At 24.2% G+C, this 23,342-nt stretch overlaps 2 protein-coding genes across 2 annotated transcripts; one reads left to right on the forward strand and one right to left on the reverse strand.

The window, feature by feature from the left end:
* The first annotated feature begins 214 nt into the window (after positions 1-214).
* On the forward strand, positions 215-2,388 carry LOC129607585 (2-acylglycerol O-acyltransferase 1-like). The gene is made up of 7 exons (XM_055518677.1): positions 215-462; positions 520-617; positions 1,057-1,188; positions 1,262-1,441; positions 1,494-1,640; positions 1,803-2,002; positions 2,084-2,388. Exons 1-7 carry the CDS (start codon positions 319-321, stop codon positions 2,239-2,241), a joined length of 1,059 nt encoding a protein of 352 aa, XP_055374652.1. The 5' UTR covers positions 215-318; the 3' UTR covers positions 2,242-2,388.
* Positions 2,389-5,032: 2,644 nt separating this feature from the next.
* On the reverse strand, positions 5,033-22,086 carry LOC129607584 (sodium-dependent dopamine transporter). Its single transcript, XM_055518676.1, is given in 10 exon segments — positions 5,033-5,521; positions 5,591-5,859; positions 6,058-6,286; positions 6,368-6,605; positions 6,684-7,061; positions 7,127-7,266; positions 7,328-7,482; positions 7,692-7,826; positions 14,462-14,653; positions 21,316-22,086. Coding segments are annotated over 10 exon segments (1,917 nt in total). The 5' UTR covers positions 21,341-22,086; the 3' UTR covers positions 5,033-5,365.
* Between the last annotated feature and the right edge of the window lie 1,256 nt (positions 22,087-23,342).

The raw sequence follows: 23,342 nt of genomic DNA on the forward strand, positions 1-23,342 counted from the left end.
CAACTATAATTGTGCATGACATATAGAAAGACACACACTGTATTTAATTAAACAGCGACCTTTAAAACTACAAAAATTACATAGTTATGTACCAATATTCAACAATTACTCTCTTAAGAGAAAAATATACTTACCTCTAATATGATAAAACGGTATTTAAATTTTATTTCTATTTCTTTCTTTCTTTACTTATCTTTCGATATTTTTAAATAATTTAATGATTGATTTTATCACCTACTGGAGATAAGCTTACTATATGAATATCAATTTAGTTTCTTATAAGTAATTAAAGTTGGAAGTTCTTAGTAGTATTTCAGAATGGAAATATCAAATGAAAATAAAATTTGGGCGCCTTTAAATATACCATTACGAAGAAGATTACAAACACTTGCTGCAGGATTTTGGATATTTCTAATGATATGGGGTCAAAGTATAACAGTTTTTACATTTATTTCATTGTTGGTATGAAAATAATGTTTTACATTAGAAAATAGGTATGCATATTTTTGTTTTTTTTAGATTTGGGGCACATGGCCAATTAGGTTTTTATGTTTATTATATTGCGCATATATGTATTTAGATAAGGAGAATATTGAAAAAGGAGGTTGGAGCACAGGGTAAGAGTAAACAAAACGATTAGTAATATTATAAATAGTGTATACTGTATAGAAACAAGCCCTGAATGATTGGCATAAAATCTGATTTACAAAAATAAAATGATGTGTAATACATTGTGTATGCATGAGTCTATATATTTGACTCATGTATACTTATGCGTGCTTATATAATGTTCACGATTGTAATTCAAATTGAATTATTGCATTCGTAAATTAATCGCTGTGGTAATTTAAGCAAATATTTTGAGTTTTTGACCGTTCGTCTCATTAATTATTAAATTAAAATAGAATGTGGTAAATAAAATTTACAATATCCTCATTTCAACACCTTTATTTCAACAGGATTGTGAACATCGCATTATTCAAAATCATCAAAAAAATTAATCTAATAAAACAAATCTAATTATATATGCTTATGTATCGTATTAATTTTTATCAGGTTAAAATGTTTCCGAGACAATGCATTTTTTCGACTGTACCGTGAATATTTTCCAATAAATCTTGTTAAAACTGCAAATTTAAAATCAGATACAAATTATATACTTGCGGCATTTCCTCATGGAATTTTATGGTAAGGGAAAAGAAATAATATTCAACATACAAATAAGTACTGAAATATTAATTTTTTGAAAAACAAATTTTAGTTGTGGTATTTTCGGTCATTTTGTTTCAATGTCACCAAAATGGCAAGAATTATTTCCAGGCGTTGCAGCAAGAGTATGTACATTAGCTTCACATTTCGGTGTACCGATTTGGAGAGAATTAATGTATGCTTGGGGATTAATACCAGCTTCTAAAGCTGGTATTGAAAATCTATTAACATTGTAATATTAATATTCTGTTTGTTTATTGTTAATAATAAGAGATTTAATTTAGTAAATCAGTAAATAAAGATGGAACTACATCTAATGCTGCAGTTATAATTGTAGGAGGAGCACAAGAAGCATTATTAGCTCGTCCAAAAAATTATGAATTATTTTTGAATAAAAGAAAAGGATTTGTTAAATTGGCGATAAAAACTGGGTAAGTGATTCGGAAAAATTTTTGAATTAAGGTTGATTACCTATTTGTCATTGTGAATGAAAAATAATTTATTTAATTGACGATGTTTTAATGTTCTTAAGCCGAGTAAATTAAAAAAAAAAGACAATGCAATTAAAATGATTTCCATTTTAAATTTTTTAGAGCCCCTCTGGTACCAGTATTTTCATTCGGAGAAGTTGATATTTTTGATCAAGCATCAAATCCAGTTGGTTCAAAAGTAAGACGTTTTCAAGAAGCTTTCAAAAAACTGACAGGAATATCACCGGCTTTCTTCTTTGGACGAGGATTTCTTCAATATGCTTTTGGATGGGTACCATATCGAACACCCGTTACAGTAGTTGGTTAGTTTTTAAAATGAAAACAAAAAGAAATTGTTTTAATCCTATTTATTTTACATAAATGTGTAATATTGTATATTTTAGTTGGAGCGCCTATACCAGTTAACAGAAATTTAAATCCAACAACACTTGAAATTGATGATTTACATTCTAAATTTGTTACAGCTCTTACAGAACTTTTTGAGACTCACAAATCTAAATATTTATTAAATGGAGAAAATATAACTCTTAAAATTAGTTAAAAAAATACTTTTTTAGAATTTTTTATTTTGTAATTAATTTTGTTAACAATTGCAATCAAGTTACATTTTTAAAAATTAATTTTATTTGAGTGCAATTAAATTTTTTGTTATTGTTAATTAGGTTGATTGTTGCTTGTAAATATTTTACCATTATATTTTGAAAATTTTTGTATATCAATTAAAATTAAATAATTGATTTCAGTTGTTATATTGTAATTTGTTTAAATCTACATAGTTTTGTATGTAGTAATAAATTTTTTATATGATAATAATAAATCTGATTTCTCTTAACTACTTATACATATGAAAGAATTATTTGCCAGTAACGAGGAATATTATGCAGGCACTGAAATCATGCAAATGAATATAAATTAATCGAAATTCCACCAGATATTCAAGCGTTTAATACATATACTCATATATTGCTTATTATGTAAAGGTACATAAAGACAACTACATCAATATTGCATTAAATGTGGATGCAAAATTCGCAACTAATACAATGTGTATTGACTTATGTACAAGTCATGTGCAGAACCCGCATGAGAATTTTCGCTTTAAATTAAATAAACTCATTATAAAATTATTTTAAAACTTTTATTTTTTTTTTTTATTATTTATTTATATTTTTAATTTAAATTTTGTGTTTTATTATAATATTTTATGTATATATATATATTATGTAATTTGTGTACTATATATAATATGTATGTATGTTTTTCTTAATAATTAATTTTAGTATACAATACGAGTAAAATATTTAAACGCACATTATAGGAATAAGTTATACAAATTCTCGTACATTATTAGTTATTATTATAGAGGGATACCATTAATACAATATTAATAGTATAAATAATATTTTATATTCTACCTCGTATAATAATAATGTATAAATATAATATATAACAAAATAATGTTTTTTATATCATATACAAAAAATAACTATCGATAATTAAAAAAAAATTTTTTTTCATCGATTTATTTAATATTTATATAGAATATAAATTTAATTATAAGAGGAGAAATTGTCATGTTTTAGTAGGCGACTACTAAAACGTAAATTTGACGTAAATCTGACTTGCAGATTGGTTGCTATATTATTTATAATTAATGATTTTTTTATTGCCGAAAATTTATTTGTGTATTTGCAATATGATAAACATTTCCAAATAACGGTAATTGTATAAAATTTTTCAATTAAAACAAATATGGCCTGAATTTTGTAGTGATACACAATTACTACAATTTAAATTGCATACTTTTTCGAAATGATATAAGTTCTTGCAAATAAAGCAAGAACATAAAATAGGATTAATTTACATGAAGTAAATAGTGCCCTCATTTGTTTTTCATATTTCATTTCATATTTTATAATTCTATTGTTCATTAATATTATAATACAGTCGGAGTCTATTAATTTATAAATTTATTTTTTCAATTTAAATTTGGAACTTTTTGTTTTTGTAACCCCAACTTAAAAATTTTCTTGTAGGTTTAATTTGGACAATCATTCGAAAAAAAGAGGAAAATATTAGAAATTATTATATTAAATAAAAATTATATTCTATGCATGTACATATATAAAAGTTGCAAGCTTCTATCGTATAAAAGAGCGTATTAAAATTTTGGAATATTTTGTATTTTTTTTTTTTTACATTTTATATATTTTACTTAACATTATTTTCAGTTTTTAAGATAAAAACCGGATTAATTCCATAAAATTGGTCAGTATCTAGAAAATTTTATATATATTTATATTATAAAACATTTTAATTAAATATTTTAATAATTTTTTTCTTTTAGATGTACAACATTTATTATGCGATGTGACTGTTATACACAATATGAATGTTATATAATGAATTAAACTATTTGAAATAAAAAAATAAATAAAAAAATATTTGCCAACTCTTAACTTCAAAATTGTAGTAAAATTATGTTCTAACGTTATTTAGCAACTAAATAAGCTTAATTGTGCATAAATACCACATGACAGCAATTTTGAAATTAAGGAAAAATTTCACGAATTATTATGGACATTCAGCTTAATAAAAAATGAACGTGAAATTGTCATATATGTTCACAATTATTAGTCATTTTAATATTCACAATGAGTCAAATTGAAGTGAGATCTGTATTAAGATGTTTGCCCTATATTGTGTAATAAAATTTAGAATCTCATTCACAATTAATTTTAAAATTTTAAAAAACTTATTTAAGTCACAAATACAAAAGTAATGTAATACAAAACAGGACGATACAAAAAAAAAACTGTTGGAAAATTATTAAAATTTTTATTTTCGAATTATTTCTTTTTATAGATATAAAATTGATGAAAGTCACATTTTTACACTTGTGATTAGAATACACAAAAAACATCACTATATAAAAGTATAAGTATATGTATGTATGTATAATAAGGAAAACGTACACAGATTATTATAAATTACAATTGGATTTTCCTTCATTTTTTATATGCTTACCTCTATAGCTCTAATAATGGTGACAACATCAATTTATATTGAAATTTTTTTGTTTTTCAAATTCAATTTTTTTTGTTTTCGTTAATTTTACTATATTATCTACACAGCATTTCTGGTTTTTTTATATTTTTTTTCCAATAAATCATATTTTGCATTGAAACATGCAATTCTTTTATAATATTTCAAAAGTATTTAATTATTTTTTTCTTATTTTTTAACTCTTAACAAATGCGTCGTCAGTGGAACTCTTTAATTTTTTTTTAAACCAAATTTTGTATATAGTGACTTTTATACATTATTTCTATTTATATGTGTATATATATAACATTTCTATAACATTCAATCTATAACTATTATAATAGTTAATAATTATGTATAATAATATTTTATAATGACTTAAATATTATTCTTATATAATAAAAACAAAATTTATTCTAATAATTAATTCTTAATTTGTAAGTATATTAAAACTAAATGGATGACATCTTACTCATTTGACATGTTACAGTGTTTGTGTTCACTTATATTTATATATGTGTGTGTACGATGTTGTTTTACGCTTTTTTTTGTGTTTTGTATCATAAAATTTCGCTATTAATTATGAACGCGTTGTTTACATTTCTTTTTGTATATTATATTTAAACATAATAAATTTTAAATCTAGTAAGCTTTCGTCCTCAAACTTCTACAGCATGTTCTTTTGTATCAAGTAATCGGACACCAGTCGGTTCGGTAACCACACCATTTACAGTAATTTGCATATCTCGCCATGGTGTTGTTAAAACTTTAATTCGCTAAAATTTTTTGTTTTGATTTTCAAATAAATTTTTTTGTTATATTTTAGAATAAAAAATATTGGTTACCTGTTTAATACTACCGGGAGTTGTTAGAATTTTGTAAATAGCCATTGCCGGTATCATAACGACAGATGATCCTGCAATACACCAACCTAATACATTTGCCCAGTACGGATAAATATAGTCTTCATATTGAAGTGGTTCATAGCCAATTAAACCATAAACAATAATAAACAATAAAAATATTGGTGCAATAAACCTCCAACACACTCTCCAATAAACGCCTGGTTTAAAGCCAATCATATCTTGAATATCTTCACAAAATCGATTTGTTCCTGAAATTAAAAAGTTAAAAAAAAATTATTTTAAGAAAATGGGCAACTACCAAAAATGCAACTCTAATTTGTTTTATTTACTAATAAACTATATTGTTCATTGTTGAAACAAGACAAATTTCTGTTTAGAGAGGCATTTAGGTGTTTGCAAATCTGTTTTGCGTCGAATGTTTTAAAAAAATATTATTTTTTGTATACCATAAATCCACGACACGGCAATCGCTTCGAATAATACGGCTATTAAAATACTGTAGCCAGCTGCAAAACGGTCTAATAGTTGGAAAAAATAAAATCCTCCTTGGGTACAACTTGCAAGTCCAACAATAAAGTATATAGTAAATAATATAGCCACGAATACTTCACGATTTTTACCAATTTTTGGAAATTCATCACTTAGCGCTGTTATAATTGCTTCAGAACCACCAAACTGTAAAAATTTCATATTTGAAAAATAAAAAAATAATTAAAAAAAAAAATTGTTTTGTAATGAAAATGTAATTTAATTTACCGAACTGTCTAAACCCAGTGTTAACAACATCATGAAAAATATCAATGCCCAAAATGTACTCCCAGGCATTGTCGCTATAGCAGCCGGATATACTACGAATACTAAACCTGGTCCTTCGGTAGCCACATCTTTAATATCTTGACCCGAAGAATATGCCATGTACCCAAGCACTGAAAATATTACGAAACCAGCCACAAAACTTGTTGCTGAATTTATACAACTTGTTAAGAGAGCGTCCCTGTCAAGAATTAATAAATAATTTGAGGATTTGAGTCAACATAATTATAAATTTTAAAATACTTTATTTTTTACATACTTGTAAACATTGTTATGATATTTGTTGTATGATGCGTAAGCTAATAAAACCCCGAATCCAGGCCCTAATGAAAAGAAAACTTGTGTTGCCGCATCCACCCAAACTTCAGCTTTATAAATTTTACTAAAATTTGGATTTAAATAATATTGTATACCCATTAAAGATCCAGGCAATGTTATTCCTCTTATAAATAATATAAAAAGAACTACGTATGGAAATAAAGCTGTAAACCAAACAACTTTTCCCGATGTGGCTATACCTTTCCACAACGAGAAATAACAAATAACATAAACAATTAAGAGACAAATTGCCATGTCCCATTTAATAGCCCCCAAATCATGAATTCCCTGGCTTTGATTTAATTCTAGAATGTAACGACTGCGAAAACAAAATTATTGTATTTAATTTTTATTTTGTGAAAAAAACTTGAAAATTAAATATACTTGAAATATTCCAAAGCTGCTGACTGAAACTTTTCGGTTGATTCTGTTTCATTACTGATAATTAATTGGGTGTCATTTTGCAGAAGAAGAGTGTCATTTCCTTCTATTAGAGAGCTATTTGACCAAAACTTTTGTCCAAACTAGAAATGAAAGTATTTTTTTCAAAATAATTTTTAGAATGTTTAAATGCTAAAATGTTACTGGTCGACAGTCAAGCGTATTCCACGTATTATCACATGATGTCCATGGTAGGCTACTGGTGAATGATGCGAAGAAAAATCTCAATGACCACGCAATAATAACGTTGTAATAAAAATCAACGTAAAAAGCGATCAATACAACGGCATAACCAATTCCTTTTGTCGTATAGATTAAAGTTAATAAAACTTATTTATATAAAATGGTTTCGCTTAAGATTGACTATGTATACTCTAACATAAAAAATCGAATAATAAGGTGAATGTTTACTAAAGATTTATGCAAAAGTCAATGGATATAGTCAATCTTATGCTTGAAACACTTCGTATTTTTATTTTAAATAAACTTTTCGCAGCACTTTATTTACCTTTGAATAATGGTACAAGCCGACCCCAACAAGTTATAGCGCCTTTTCTGTTATGCTGGCCTAAAGCTAATTCCATATAAAAGAGAGGAATACCTCCAACAAGCAACATTATGCAATATGGAACGAGAAAAGCGCCTAAAATTAGAATATAAAAATAATATTTAAAAAAATTAATTAGAAATTATTGAAAAAATATTTGAAAAATGCTTTGTTTTCAAATCGAATTGCAGTTCTAACATTTTAATGGACAAGTCAAGTAGACATAAGGTGGTCTATGTAAAAAAATGCGAAAGTTGCTAATTAGCCTTAGTTGATTTGCGATTTTCAAGTGGTTTGGAACTTTTTAACAATATTGCATCGCAGCATTTTCTAAAATTTTGACATTTCTGTTACTGAAATTTCCGACAGTTTTTTAAAAATAAACATTTGAATGATTTAAAGTAATCATACATTTGAATTTATGTTAAGGAGGCTCTTAGTTTTAAAAAAAAATATGGATTGCAGAAAATTTTTAGCAGGAGGTGACTACCAGCATAGTGTAGGTTAAGATTTAAATATTGCTCTTGCTCAGTCAACCATTTCACTTGTTATAACTGAAGTGTGTAAAGTTTTAAAAAAAATTAGTGGAAAGGAGCGATGCCGTGAGAAGAGAAGCGAAACAAATTTTGAATAATTCATGAATTTTACTATTATCGTGAAAAGAGAAAAATTATTGGACAATTATTATTCAAAATTAATATTGTCCAATAATTTTTCAGGATAATTCAAAATATAATATTAATTTTGAACAATATTCTTGGAATTCGACAAAATATTTTAAGAAACAAATCAGTATACTTCGTTATTTTAATTACGTATTAATTTTTTTTTTCAGTTTGCCTTTTTTTCCCCGACATTTTTCTTAAATTAATTTCAAAAGTCTACCAATTCAATTATTTAATTACTTATCTAAATACATAAATACAATATAACAATATGTGTGTGTGCTGCTATAATGTCACCTTTATTATTACTTTATTGTTACATTATTTTGGTGCCCCCTCATGATTACTATTATCAGAACAATAATTATTAACATTCCTATATTAATGAAAAAGGGAAAGAAAGGCTTATGTATAAATTAAAAATTCAACAAAATACTCTTCTCACTTAAGCAATTTAATAAAAGGAATTGCCATATTAGCACACTTCAAGATTGTGTATTATAAGAAATGAGTTATTTAAAATATTCACTTGTATAACATAAAATGTACCTACGTATACCAAATTTCCTATTATAAGCGTCTGAAATCAATTCATTATGAATTATATATGTACATACATACATATATGGATGTACTTATACATTTGAATATAATATAGCCAAAAGGAAAAAGAGTCAACTGAAAGAGCAAAAGGAAAAAAATATTTTCCTGAAGTCAGTAAAATATTATGAATTTTAAGTAAACGTTCCTCTTAGATATACAAGCATTTATAAATATATGTAATTATTTATATCTATGCTATGCGTGTGTGCATAGATTTGGGTTCCTCACAATAATATAAGAATAATATTCACATAAAAAGAATAAAAATAAATTGCCAGAAATGTAATTATATTGTTCTATCGTTCATCGTTGATCTTTGACAAGGAAATCACTTAAAAATCAATTTAAAAATTTAACCTAATTTAAACGTTAGAAGGGAGTATAATAAAATTCTTTGTTCCTATCTTTAAAAAAAAAAAAAAAAATTAAGTTATAAGTAGTATAATGGATGACATCAGGACAATATGATGATCATAGTGCTAATAATACATACATATATATTTACATACACATTATATTATGAGTATATAAAGAAGCATTTAGAAAATATTTTATTTTTATGTCATTTTATTATTAGACGACCTAACTTAAAAAATGTTATATAAATATGTTTGACGTTATTGTATTATTTATAAATAACGATATATATATACATTATAATGGTTATGTTTCTAAAATATTAAAAAAATTTTGACATTTTCTCAAATTTTAAATACTCTGAGAATATTTTGATTAATTATTGTATAATTTCTGAACTACAACTCTTACTTCAAAATTGTATAATAATGCAGTATTACATAAAACACATGTAAGCGCATAATAAGTTTTAATTGCTGAAATCTGCAGCAATACAGCATTATTACTTACAAAGTAATCTAGTTTTAAAGTTACGGGAATTAGTTTACATTTTAGTGTTACCCAATTTTAATTTCTGTATAAGAAATTTATGATTGGTGAAATTAAAAGATTCATATTTTTTATATTTTACAACTTGCAGAAGTCAATCTAACATTAATATGCATTTAGGAAGACGCTTAAAATTTGGTTTATATATGACAAAATTAAATTTTTTTGCATGACAATACCCTAATATTTAACCCTAATATTAACTAATTATGAATATAATTTTATATTAATATTAACCTTAAAGATCTATTTTATGTTACCCCTCAAAGTCCCAGAAATGACATTTTTTGACTATTTACTGTTACCAAACTACAAACATGATTTGATTTTGGAACAAAATATTTGTCCAATTTCAGCCACTCTCAAATTATCGCTTCTCAAAATTTGAGTTTAGGCTAACTTATATTTCCGAAACGGCAAGTTTTGAAAATTTCCAAAAATGCAGAAAATTAACGGTAAATTCCATACCATCGAAAAATATAATTATTTATCTTAACTTACGTGATTACCTCTTGAAATCAAGCATTACGATAATTCTCTTTCAATTTTTTTTATTTATCTCATATTTTGATATACAAGTGAGAGTTTTGATACACAAGAGAGTTTTTAAAAGCAGTATGTTCACTTGTTGAAGGGAAACGTGCTTCTTTCCAATATATTGGTTTGACCCAACTTTATTAAATTTAAATTTCATTGTCAGATTCTTTCATATTGTATACGAAATGAATGTATATGTTGTTACTTCATCCTTATAAGTTCCTCCCGATTCAATTTTAACTTTGAACAACAAATAATAAGAAACTATAACGTAAGTCTTAATTCAAAATTTTAGACATTTCCGTCAGTTCCTAATTTGAAAATAAAACATAAAGTAAAAAAAAAAAATAAAGCTTTTTTACTTACACTTCTCTAGCGGAAGAATTATTTTTCACATTGTTGAATTAACGGAAATCTGTTGTAGAAAGTTTATTTCTTTTATACCACAAATGAAATTTTTCCTTCTCATTTTCCATAATTAAATAGATTCATCTCACAAATCTTAATATATTTAATGTCATTGGAGTAAAAATATATGAATCAGGATTTTTTTGATTTATTTCAAATAAAAATGAACTTTAAAAATTGAAAAATTTTTAAAAATTTAAATTGGGAGATCGTTTTGGTCTCTTTCGAGTACAAAACGCCAAAAATGCTTAAATAATAATTTGCTTAATGCTTAAATAATTACACAAGGCATAAAATGATTTTTGTTGCAGTGTTTTAGTAACAAAAATCGAACCTGTAATTCAGAATGTCAACTAAATAAACTGAGTTCTTTATATTATATTACATAGCTGAATAATCCTATTTGTTATTTGCAAAAGCGATGATATTTAAAATACGCCCGAAATTGGATTGTATTCGGAACTGGCTTACCTACTGGATTTCTATATATACTTTTTTAATTTATATTAATAATATAGTACGGTCAGCGTCTACGTAAAAGCAGACCTATAACCTTGACATCTAAATTCCAGTAGTATCGTGTAACTATTTAATTCAGCTTATAATAGTTAATTGCTGAATTTCCAAGTAATATAGTATTAATGTAATTCTAATATTATTGGGGATGCTTCAATATAAATTTTATTAAATTATCGGTTTTTTTTTTGTTACTTATAATAAAATTTTATTAAATACACTAAAATAAATTGAAATTTTACAATAAATTTTACGGTTTTGAATTGTGAAAATAATAAAATTTTCTGATAAGGACGTGATTTTATAAGAACAAAAAAAAATTGACCCATATTGAAAAAAGTTAAGTAATTTTTTACGTTTTATTCAACCATTGAAACACCATTTTCTTTTATGTATATTGAAACTTTTATAAACCAGACACGATTTAAAATTGCCTTAAATCTTTGCAATAGCACTCCTTATGCAATACAAATTAAAAAACACATTTACAGTCTATTGTAAGAAAATATAGTGAAAGTGTAGTTCGGCACATACATACTTGTGAACATGTTATACATAACCTTACAAAAATTTTACAAAGTTAATGAAAATTAAAAAAAAAAAATTACTTCAAAATTTTAACAGAATTTAAGAATTTTTTTAACTTTCCCTTCATTCACAACATATAAAAGTTGGTACATTTTGAAACAATTTTCTCTTAATCTTTTCATCATCATCAACATTGATGTCTGAAACGATAACCTTCCATTAAAAATATATGAAGAAAAAAAAGAATAATTTCTTTATTCATAAGTAATATTTATGTATGTAAGAATATGTGCACATAATATGAGCTGCTCTGCTCACATACCGAAATAAAAGCCGAACAGCAAAACAAAAAAAAAAGCAAAAAAAAAATTCAACAGGTTAAATTGTCGAGAAAAGCTTTTAAGCCGATAAAAAAAATTATAGCAAAGAAGAAAAGGCATTAAGGAATAAATCTTTCTTATAAAGGACTTATTCATTCTTTTACTTTGTTGTTGTACGCTGTGTCATAGTACACCACTTTACGTGTTATTAGAATTTTCTTTATATATCTACTATTTATATTACATTATAATTTTCTCTATGCCGACCAAAATGCGGGTTAAAATGCGGGAGTACAAAAGAAAAACAAAAATTTAGAACAATAGAAAAACGAAAAACGGAAAATGTTGCCAGGGTATTTTTCATCGCTTCAATGATTTCATATTTCCAAAGAATGAATATTTACTTATGGTATTGGCTTATAACTACATTATATATGTGAGTATATTATATGGGATTATAAAGTTGAATCAATTATATAAGAGTATTTTACATTAAATCTGAAAATATGAAATATTTATAAGAAAGAAAATTGTTACCATTATAAAAGTTTAGTGCAAAAAAATTAAAAAAAAAAATGACATTTTTTTTTATATTTCCTTCAATCTATGATTTGTAATGGGTGATTTTTTTTGAAACGTTTAGGAAATTCAAAGAGAAACATAGAAAAAATTGCAAAATTTCTATTAAATTATCAGTTGAGTCGACAAATCAATTTTTATCACATAGCTTTGTAAATTAATAAAATGTTATTTTACTTAAATATTGGTTATGACTTGCGCATTCGATAGGTAATCCATTCGAATGATATAATATTGTGCCAGTTTTTCGAACATTATTACCAATTACACGTTCAATATATTTGTATTGAAAGTTGCAATCAATTCCGAATGGTTGGAATATGAAAATTCCTTTGACTTGTAAAGCAGTGAAATTGAATAAAAGACAATATGTTTTTCATTCAAAGTTTCTGAATATTAACTAAACTATTATAATCAATGTACAGTATATACTAAAATGTATTGAGAGAAATGATCCTTAAAGTGTTGAACGAGGTGTTGATATAGTTATTTAACAAGATAATTCTCATATTTATATTTTTGATAAACTCGCTTCAAATCGCGCATTTACATTCAAATTAATTGGTCACACGCGACTGCAATCGTTTTTATTCATTATTCTTTAAATATTTCAATAATTTCTTTTAACATTTAATAAAATATTAACAATTTTAAAATAGGTTTCCCGTTATTCACAATGACAATTTAAAAAGAGAAACAACCCTTTAATTTAAAAAAAATCAATGACGATTTAACATTTTTGACAACTACAACAAATCATGCATGAAACGTCTAAATCAAAAACATAAAAACTAAACGGGAAAAAATCACCCGTTATTACTTTTTGTGAACAACAGTGGAGATTTTTATTTTTCCACAGAATATTGTGGTTCACATCTTACGCATTTTTCTTTCTTTTTTATTTTATTCAAGAAATCCTTTTTTTTTGTTGTTGTAATTTTTACAATTCACTCACTACATAAAATATCACAACTTTTACGTGAAACTTGTGGACTATAGTAAGATAATTTAAGCATTCAGCTCATAAAAAATCAATTTAAAAAGAGAATACCGAAATACAATAGTAAAGTGAAAATTATTGTTGAAACCCTCTGACACACTTATACTCATACCGTATATCTTAATACGATAGTTATAATATAGCTGTTCGAATAATTTTACCATTTCAAATAAAAAGGAAATACAAAAAATCAGAGGGACTCATGCGAATATTGTAAGAAAAAAAAATGGATTAAGCCATAACCAAGAATGTTGTTACAACTGAAATATTAGACTAATAGAACAATCAAATAAAAATTTTTTAATCAATTACAATTTATATATTTCATTTTTACGGTGACAAGTGTTATGTACAACATAAGTGCTAGGATACAAGGATTTGTTTTAAAGGAAATTTAAGAAACCACAAATTTTTTGCTAAAATATTTTTTAATTTAAGAGTTTAAACGCAATTACTTCTAAATAAATTAAATTTTTTATATTATTAAATTGTAATGCTGCGTTGATACGTAATTCAGCTTATAGAAGCTAATTGCTGAATTGTATAATAAGACATGTGAAATAGTATATATACTCGTACATATATAATTATTGTGTGAATTCCAATTGAAATGTGAATTAATTAAAAATTTTATTTAAAATACAAAACAAAAGAAAAAAAACGACATACCGCCTCCATTTTTGTAACACAAGTATGGAAATCTCCAAACATTGGCCAAATCTACTGCAAATCCAATAACTGATAATAAAAAGTCTACTTTGCCAGACCATGTTTCACGTTGTTCACTTTCTCCCCTTGTATTAGCAGTTTTTTTAATATCGGCTGTTGGTGACATCGCCAAGGCGCCGCCACACTCTCTTTCTGAAATTAAAAATTTATAATTAACTATACAGAAATTTAAAAATCAATAAGTAAACGAGTTTTAGAAATAACTTTCTTTTATTTTGACTGACACAAGCAACAACTTTAAGCAAATATGGAAAATAATTTATTCAGAAAATTAAATTTTTAATTGCCATAAAAATTTTAATTGTTATTAAAATATTTTAAGCTGATTATAATATATAGACTTTTGGTTAAACACTCCAATAATTTCAGTAATACTCAATTCAATCTCCGGTTATCATGATTTATAACTTTTATATCAAAATTCGTTGAATACAATTTTAAATTAAGTCTTTAGAAGAGGGTATTAAACCCAATTGCAAATGCAGAATAATCTGAATTGCATATAGTGCCACTATAAAACAGCAATTCTTATGTCAAAGCGATTCTCATTTTAGTAGTCGTTTCAAATATTCTATATTATGAAAAGCATTGACAATCAACTATACATATAATTGCATTGGTAAATTATTAACAAATAAATATTTTAATTTTAATTCAGATAATATGCTTATTGAATATAAATAATTTAATTCCTAAAATAAATTTTAAAAAAATTTTAAAATTAGAATATATATATATATATAGTATATGTAAATATTTAAATAAATAGCATGTAGATATACCTAAATATACACTTCAATAAATATACATACATATACATTTGTACATATATATTAATGGATGTATACAAGTGTACATACTTTAAAAACACTTTTATATTATTTAGAAAACTCTTGATGTCCGTTTATATGACCTTTACCCAAATCTCAACCAGAAAACCGTAAGATATTTATAATCCTTTTACACTATATACATACATATGTATGTATGTATGCATACATGATTTTTTAAGTAAACTCGACTATAACTTTTTATCGAAACACGTTTTAGGTTTGTAAATATTAAAATATGAAATTCAAATATGAAATTATGAAACATGAATTCCAAGTATATTAATTGTAGGTTGTAAAGGACGTCTACCAAAAAAATAATCCAATGTTAACTTGATTTATTAAGTTATACAATTTCGATTACTGAATAAGCAAAGTTGCACTAATTATTACATTGTAACAACTTTGCTCATTCAGTAATAGAAAAATATTGTACATAATTAAATTACACTAATATTACATTGATTTATAATTCAGCAATTACAACACATAAGCTGAATTGAATCTTAATGCCGTTTCAATGCTGTTTTGAAGTTAGAAAACCTTAGAATATAGACATAGAAAAAAATAGTACTACATTAGAAAATTTAATCATTTATCCATAACGATTATTGATGAGCGATACAATAATTTTATTTAGAATATTTTATTGCGATCAATTATTCCATATTATATAATTTGTTTTTCATAGACAATTTTTACAAATGATTATTAAATCGAAATTGTATCCGTAGTCTTACTATAAACAAGTTAAAGTGTAAAATTTTGTATTTTTATGCAGAAAAATTGCCTATGGTCTATAGTCCATACCATCGAAATATCATTAATACTGTGCTATTAAATAATTCAGCTTATCACTTATAATTGCTGAATTATGTAATAACACATAAATACTAATATTCCGATATCAGAGACGCTAAAGAGACTTAAAAATTTGGCATGAAAACTCTTTATTGAGATAGTAGAACAGAATGAAATTCTAAGGCTAACCTTACTTATTCGGCAATAAAAATTAGAATGCAAATTACTTGTAATTAAGGTATTTTTTAAGGTACTAAACATAAGACGAAAATTAACAAATATTTTCCAAAAATAATGATTATGAACCAAAGTTGAAATGTTAAATGTGTGTATAAACAGAAAAATACTTAATAATAATCATGAGTCCATCATTAATACTCTTACTTTTTTTTATATACATATCCGAAAATAATTATAGTAAATTGATTATGATGATGAATTTTTACTTGTAGGAATGCGTCACTAAATAAAAATGTCAGAAATATTGATTAACATCCTTTTTTACACAAAAAAAAAAAAACATTTATTGTTAAAAATATTCAATTGATACTCTTTAGACTTCTGATTCTGAGATAAAAGTTGGGCTAAAAATTTTAAATTGTTATAAAATAATAGCATGAAAAACCAACAATTTATAAATCAAACATTAAAGTATCATTCATGTCTGAAACACCATTTACATATACACCCACCCACACAATTTTAAATATACCTTTCTAAAGAGAATTATGACAAGGATATTAAAATCGACAAGAGAGAGAAAAAAAAGTTAACATGATTTTTGTTTTTTTTTTTCTTTTATCTCACTGTTTGTATTTTTTATGTGGTTTAATATCTGAATATGAAGCTTGTTTGTATATCGGTGCATATTTTAATGAAATTTTGTTGTTGCAAGAAAAAATTAATTACCTTTAGTGAAAAATGTGTGTTAAACGTTTACCGTGTTTAAAAAATAAATATTTTCGTAATTCAAATACAAAAATGAAATTATTTTCGTATTATCTACCCGTTACTTATAATTAATTGCAAAAATTATGCAAAATTGTTTTAAAAATGCAAAAATGTACAAAAAAAAATAGAGTAAATATCGAAGTGAATTGAAATTTTTGTGATTCTGTGAATTTAAAACTGCAGCAATGTCATAACACTATTCAGCAATTACAACTCATAAACTGCTTCATGTATTTAGTAGAGTACTAGATTTACTATACCGTCGCATTATTGCAATATTTTTACTAAATTAACACAATTCTCTTCACATGTGGTTAAATAAGAATACTATCGCAGCAAAACAATATTTTTTAACTGTGAAAATACTATCGCAACACTAATATTTAATTGTGTTTCTTTTAAACGAAGGTCAAAATCTTGATTACATTTCTTTTATTGCAATAATTATAAAGTTACTATTGTAACAATATTTTTAATATCGAGCATTTAGTGTTCTAATAGTATTGTAAAATTAATAAATTTTGCACAAATCGTATACATTTACATGTACATTTATTTAAAATATAAGAAAATAAATGAATAGAGGAATATTAAAAATATTTAATTATTAATTTCAAATTAAAGCAATTTAATTATTTTGCAATTAAGTCATGAGTTAATATGTAAGCTTAATATGCACAATAACAATTTTACTTCTATATACACAATCACATATATGTATACATTTCAATAAGAGTCATAACAAAATTGTTCATACATGGTACTTAAAGTGTAAATTTTATAAATTTGAGCAAAATCAAGCATGGATTCATATTAATTATGGCCTTGCTTTACTATAAATTCAATGTAATTTGTGTATTCAAAAAATGATATAATTATATAATTAATTAATTATACAATTAATTAATTGAAATTTTTTGATTGAAAAGCTTATATATAATGTAAAAAAATTTAATTCTTAAATAATTAAATTAAATTTCAATTAAGCAATATTTGAATCAGCAGTAATTATTGTGCAGAGCTCTGTTCAACATTGATTTCATTCCTGTGAGGGCAATATTGTGGGACGATATATGTATTTAATAAAATATTTAAGGAAATTTTCAGTGCATTATCTGGCTGAACTACATATAGAACGATTCTGAATGATTTTTTGGAATCAATTTATGGGTTAGTCTTGTATAAGAATAAAAATTCTGTTGAGTGTAAAGTTGAATTCATTTTGAAATTTTTGCAAGAATTTTTCTGAAAATCATAAATATCTACATATCACTTTAAATATATTCATAAATTCAATTCTATTACTATAAATACAATTTATCAATGTTAGGAAAAAAAATTATTGAAAACAATATAAATCTTGAAAAAAATTGCATAATTTAACATTATAATTAAATGAAATTGTATTATAAATTAATATTTGAGATAGAAAATACCATATAGAAGCGAATTTATACATATGTAATTACAATTTAATTTACATTTTACAATATTTACTAATGTAGACATTTTTATTATTAATTTTCAGAAAAGGTTATAGTAGCTGCTTAACGTCTCTCTTTATTTAATTGTTATATGCGAATTTATATTTAATTATAACAAATATAGTTGTTAAGCTGTTATATTTTAAAAGCTGGACAATTTGCATTTTATTTAAAATACTTTGATAAAGTTGCTAAACGCTTTCTTAAATGCTCACAAGCTCACAAATCTTGTTTATGTTTGCTCATGTTAATTTCAATTTGTGTTTTTATAATTAAATTTTTCCCGATTGGTTTAATAAATTATACAATGTGAATTTTTTTATTTTTATAATATAATTAAATTGAATAGTAGAATAATTAGTCATATTTTTTGAAAATATAAGAATTTAAAATTATTATCAAAGTTTTCTTGGTTGATTAAATTCGTGGATTGCAAAAAAATTTCAATTCGCAAAATTACTATTATGAAATTATAAAAAAGTAGGAAGTAAGATCGCGTGTGAATATTATATTTTGTCAACTTCTTTCTCGCCATCTACAATTTCTACTCTGAAACAGTCATTAAAATATAATATGAAATTCAAATCATGTTATACATTCACAAAGTTAACATTCCGACAAATGTTAAACAGGTTCTCATTTTGTACTCGTACGGGAAATAACTTCTCAACTTCAACTCAATATATTCAATTTTTGAGAACTCTATATGATCAGCTTTGTTCCATTAACGATTATTGTATGATTATATTTGGATGAATTATATTTGGATGAATTTTTAATATACTCCAAAATTTTTTATCCAGATGAATATTTGAATTTTTTAATGATCTTGAAATCTGAGAAATAGTCTGTTGTTTTTAATTAATACTCTTTTATCGCAGTATGTGGAATATGTATTTATTTTTCTTTTAAAAAATCATAAACCAGAACGTTTTAATAATTATGAATACGTAAAAATGTGAACAGAAGTAATTTAGAAAAAGAAAATATTTTTTAATCGTAATGTAAAACAATATTTTTATTTACCTATCTCGTGTTTCTGTGACTAATTGGGTATTTTATATTAATTTGTTCTTTGTATGTAAATTAATTTACATATTCTTTGAATTTTTTCATTAAAAAATTTTTGCTTTGCAAGTTGATGTTTATTAAGTATTTGCTTTTATGTACATTGTATGTTAGATTTTGACATTGTTTACCTTCCCCTTAAGCATCATATTCTTAGCATTCAATCCATTTATATGTCATCCATTTTTAACATCCATCTTAACAAATCGCATTTACACCATTGGAATTTAGAAGAAAAGTAAATACGTACATTTATATTTTATTATTACAGGGTACAAACTTGGATTACATGCACATAGAACTTCGTATTTAAATCCCCCTCTTCTAACTAGTGAGGGCACACATCCGATATAAGCCGATTATAGAAAATGATCTTAAACAAAAAGTGTAAAAGATTTATTCTTAATTTTACTTTGTTTCTTTAAAAGAAACCAAGATGACAAGAAAACAAATTTTGCTAACAATATTTTAGTTTCAATTGAGTGGGTAACACTGTATATTCACACCACTATCCATCCACCTGCAGTTCTTTTTTTTTGTTAAATATTATAATTTAAATATAAGTTTTATTGCCCCAACAAAAAACTTGTTTTAAATTCTATAATAAATTCCATTGTACAACTAAGTTTAGCTTTGCCTTCTTAAATTCTTAACTATACACAGATTTTTATGTTCTTTTTTTCTATATTTCTCACAGCTTTTATTTTTTCCCCGTATCTAAAAATATTTTTAACTTGCATACACTTTTATACTTCTATAAAACTTACATCTATAAATATGGAATAGGAAGGGGATCAAAAAATTTGTATAAATAATAAAAATTAATATTTTTGTGACAACTTTTACAAGAATTTTACAATTAGTATGCGAGAATATTTTGTTTAAACTTAGTAGCATAACTGAAAGAATTGAAAAGATTTGAACTAGTTTAACAATACTGTTTATAATTATTAACATTACCATATTTGAATTATTGACCACCATCTCTTTAAATCTAAATACGTATTATGATAATGTAAATTGGATTTATTCAGCAATTAGAAATGTATTACTGAAGTCAAGTTGAAGTTCTGAATATTATTTAATAATAGACGCCAATTATAAATTGAAAGTAAATTCAAAAGTTTACTTTCCGGAATTTCAACGGAAAGAAAGAATATTTTAAAATCTAAATGAAATAATAGTTTTCAGGTAATTTTAAATGAATGCTCATTGTTTTTTATGGAAGTTTTTAATTTATAATTAATTTGTTTATTTCAGGTTTTCTTTTCTTTTTGTACAAAAAAAAATATTTATTTTTTAAAATGTGGCTTAATTTAGTATTACCAGATTACAGAATAATTTAACAAATAAACGGCAAGTCAAACTTTTAATTTTCAAAAAAATGTAATTCAAAATTCATTTCCTAGTACGTATCTAAAACCAAAAGGGAACTCAAACTTCATAATATTATTAATTAAAATTTTTAATAATAATTTGATATTTTTTAAATAATTTTATTGTTTGTGTGTGTATTGAAAATAATTTAACTTAGAATGTGTGTATTGAAAATAATTTAACTTAGAATATATTTTAACATTTTGAGAACATTTCGAACTAATAAGGTAATTTCATACAAGGAAGTTATTGTGAATTGTTCTACAAGCACTTCTTAACTTACCACTATTAGAATCATCACATTGCATTTTTCAATTTAAATTTTAAAATTATTTTTAATTAACTTCTTTATGTTATTGTATATATTTTGTATGTACATAAATATATATTTAATTCAATTGAGTTTTATTTAAAAAAACAAAAAATTTTTTTTTACTCTAATGCAATTAAGCAACATGTAAAATTTTACTATAAACACATACTTTTTAACTCTAATTACTAAAATATTTACACATTTTACCAACTAATTTATATGTAAGTATGTATGTTTGTATATTAACACCACGTTATGATTTAATTTGCAATATATGAAAGCGTATATACTATATTAAACATTATTTTGTGTACAAAAATAATTAAACAACACGAAAACAAAAAAAAAAAAAAATGGAAAACAAAACGGGAAGAGATCTTAGTAATTTAAATGACTGTACAATAATGAAACCATTCACTTGAGAAATTTATATATTATACTTAAAATAAGATTCGGACTTGAAGCTGACTTGAAGCTAAACCAAATTAAAATTTTTTTTTTAATTTATAATATTTAACCGCGATTTAAGTAGTCAAGCCTAGCCAGCATCAAGAATAAAACAAATACAAGATAGACTATATAAAAATTCTCAACCACAAAATGAAATAAATCGAATATAAAAAATAAAAAAATAATAATAAAAAAACCCAAAGTAATAATAAATTTTATACACCAAATATAAGCGTTTAAATTTTTATATCCCTTCCACTGCCCATTCAAAGAGCTCTGTAAAAATAAAAAATACTTTGATAAATACTTTAATTATTGTTATTTTGTACATTTTTTTTAATGTTAATCAGTTAAAAATTAAAAAAAAATAATAATTTTCTGCATATAACGTAAAACAAAAAAAAAAATGGTAATAAAATGTAAGTTGGTTTGAAAATTTTAATAATAACCATTCTAATATTGTAGTGGTAATTTTTTGGTTTATTACTCTTAAATTAGACAACAGGTGCAAAATAATAATTTTATGTAATTGTGAATACTTTATAGTATAATTGAATAAATATTTTAGCACTAGAAATTATTGTGAATCAATAGTTTAATAATTTAATAAAGCACATATAATTAAACTAATGTGTTACTTAATTGAATTGAAAATTGTAAAGAAAAAATTAAAAAATATTATAAAATAATTATTAAATTTTCTGAATTATTAAATTCTTCTTAATGTTCTTATATGAAATTGTTAATGCAAGAGGATAATTGGTTTGAAAATTTTCCGACTGTGAGCAAAAATTTATTTTAAATTCTTAGAAATTCTTATCCAGCTTTTTTTTTTGGTACAGAACATATAATGATAAGACACCATTAAGAGAAGAGTGTCTAACATACAATAATTCAAAACCCAATGAATGTACTACATGTGTATATGGATAGTAATGGTGAAAATTCAATAGGAAAATAAATATTCTTAAAAGCAAAGTCATAGTTACACCAAATTTTAGTGGTTACTTTAAACCCAAACGAAATATAATATTTAATTTTTAATTGGAATGGACTGAAGTCACTTATAGATCCATAAACCAACCATATGTTGCTTGGTTGAACATAGAATATAATGGTGAATATAGAATATAGTTGAACTACAGGTTGTTGATCTATATGCTTGCTATCTCAATAATTATATTTTTGTATATATAAATTAGTTATTGTACAAGAATTTTTTAGAAGTTAACAGCTCCGTAGGTAAATTTGAATAATTTGCATTTATTGCTTTTATACAGAATTTACTCATAAATTTTAATCGCACATTTAATAATTATCAACCTTGAATAATATTAATTTGAAAAATAACGAAAATACCAATCTTGTGTAGTTAGAGCTACCTTGAATTTTTTCTTATATTTTGTTTTTTCTTTTTCAAATTTCCGGCACTTTTTATATTTGTTTCTTTCATAAATTAACAATTACTTTTCAATTTTTAATAATGTCCCATTTATTACACTTTGAACTTGTTGAAATGCATATTTTTTTGGATAATTGACTAACAA

This window comes from Condylostylus longicornis, unplaced genomic scaffold, assembly GCF_029603195.1.
Source record: "Condylostylus longicornis isolate FDR11 unplaced genomic scaffold, ASM2960319v2 ptg000027l, whole genome shotgun sequence".
In the NCBI taxonomy this organism is placed as follows: Eukaryota; Metazoa; Arthropoda; class Insecta; order Diptera; family Dolichopodidae; genus Condylostylus; species Condylostylus longicornis.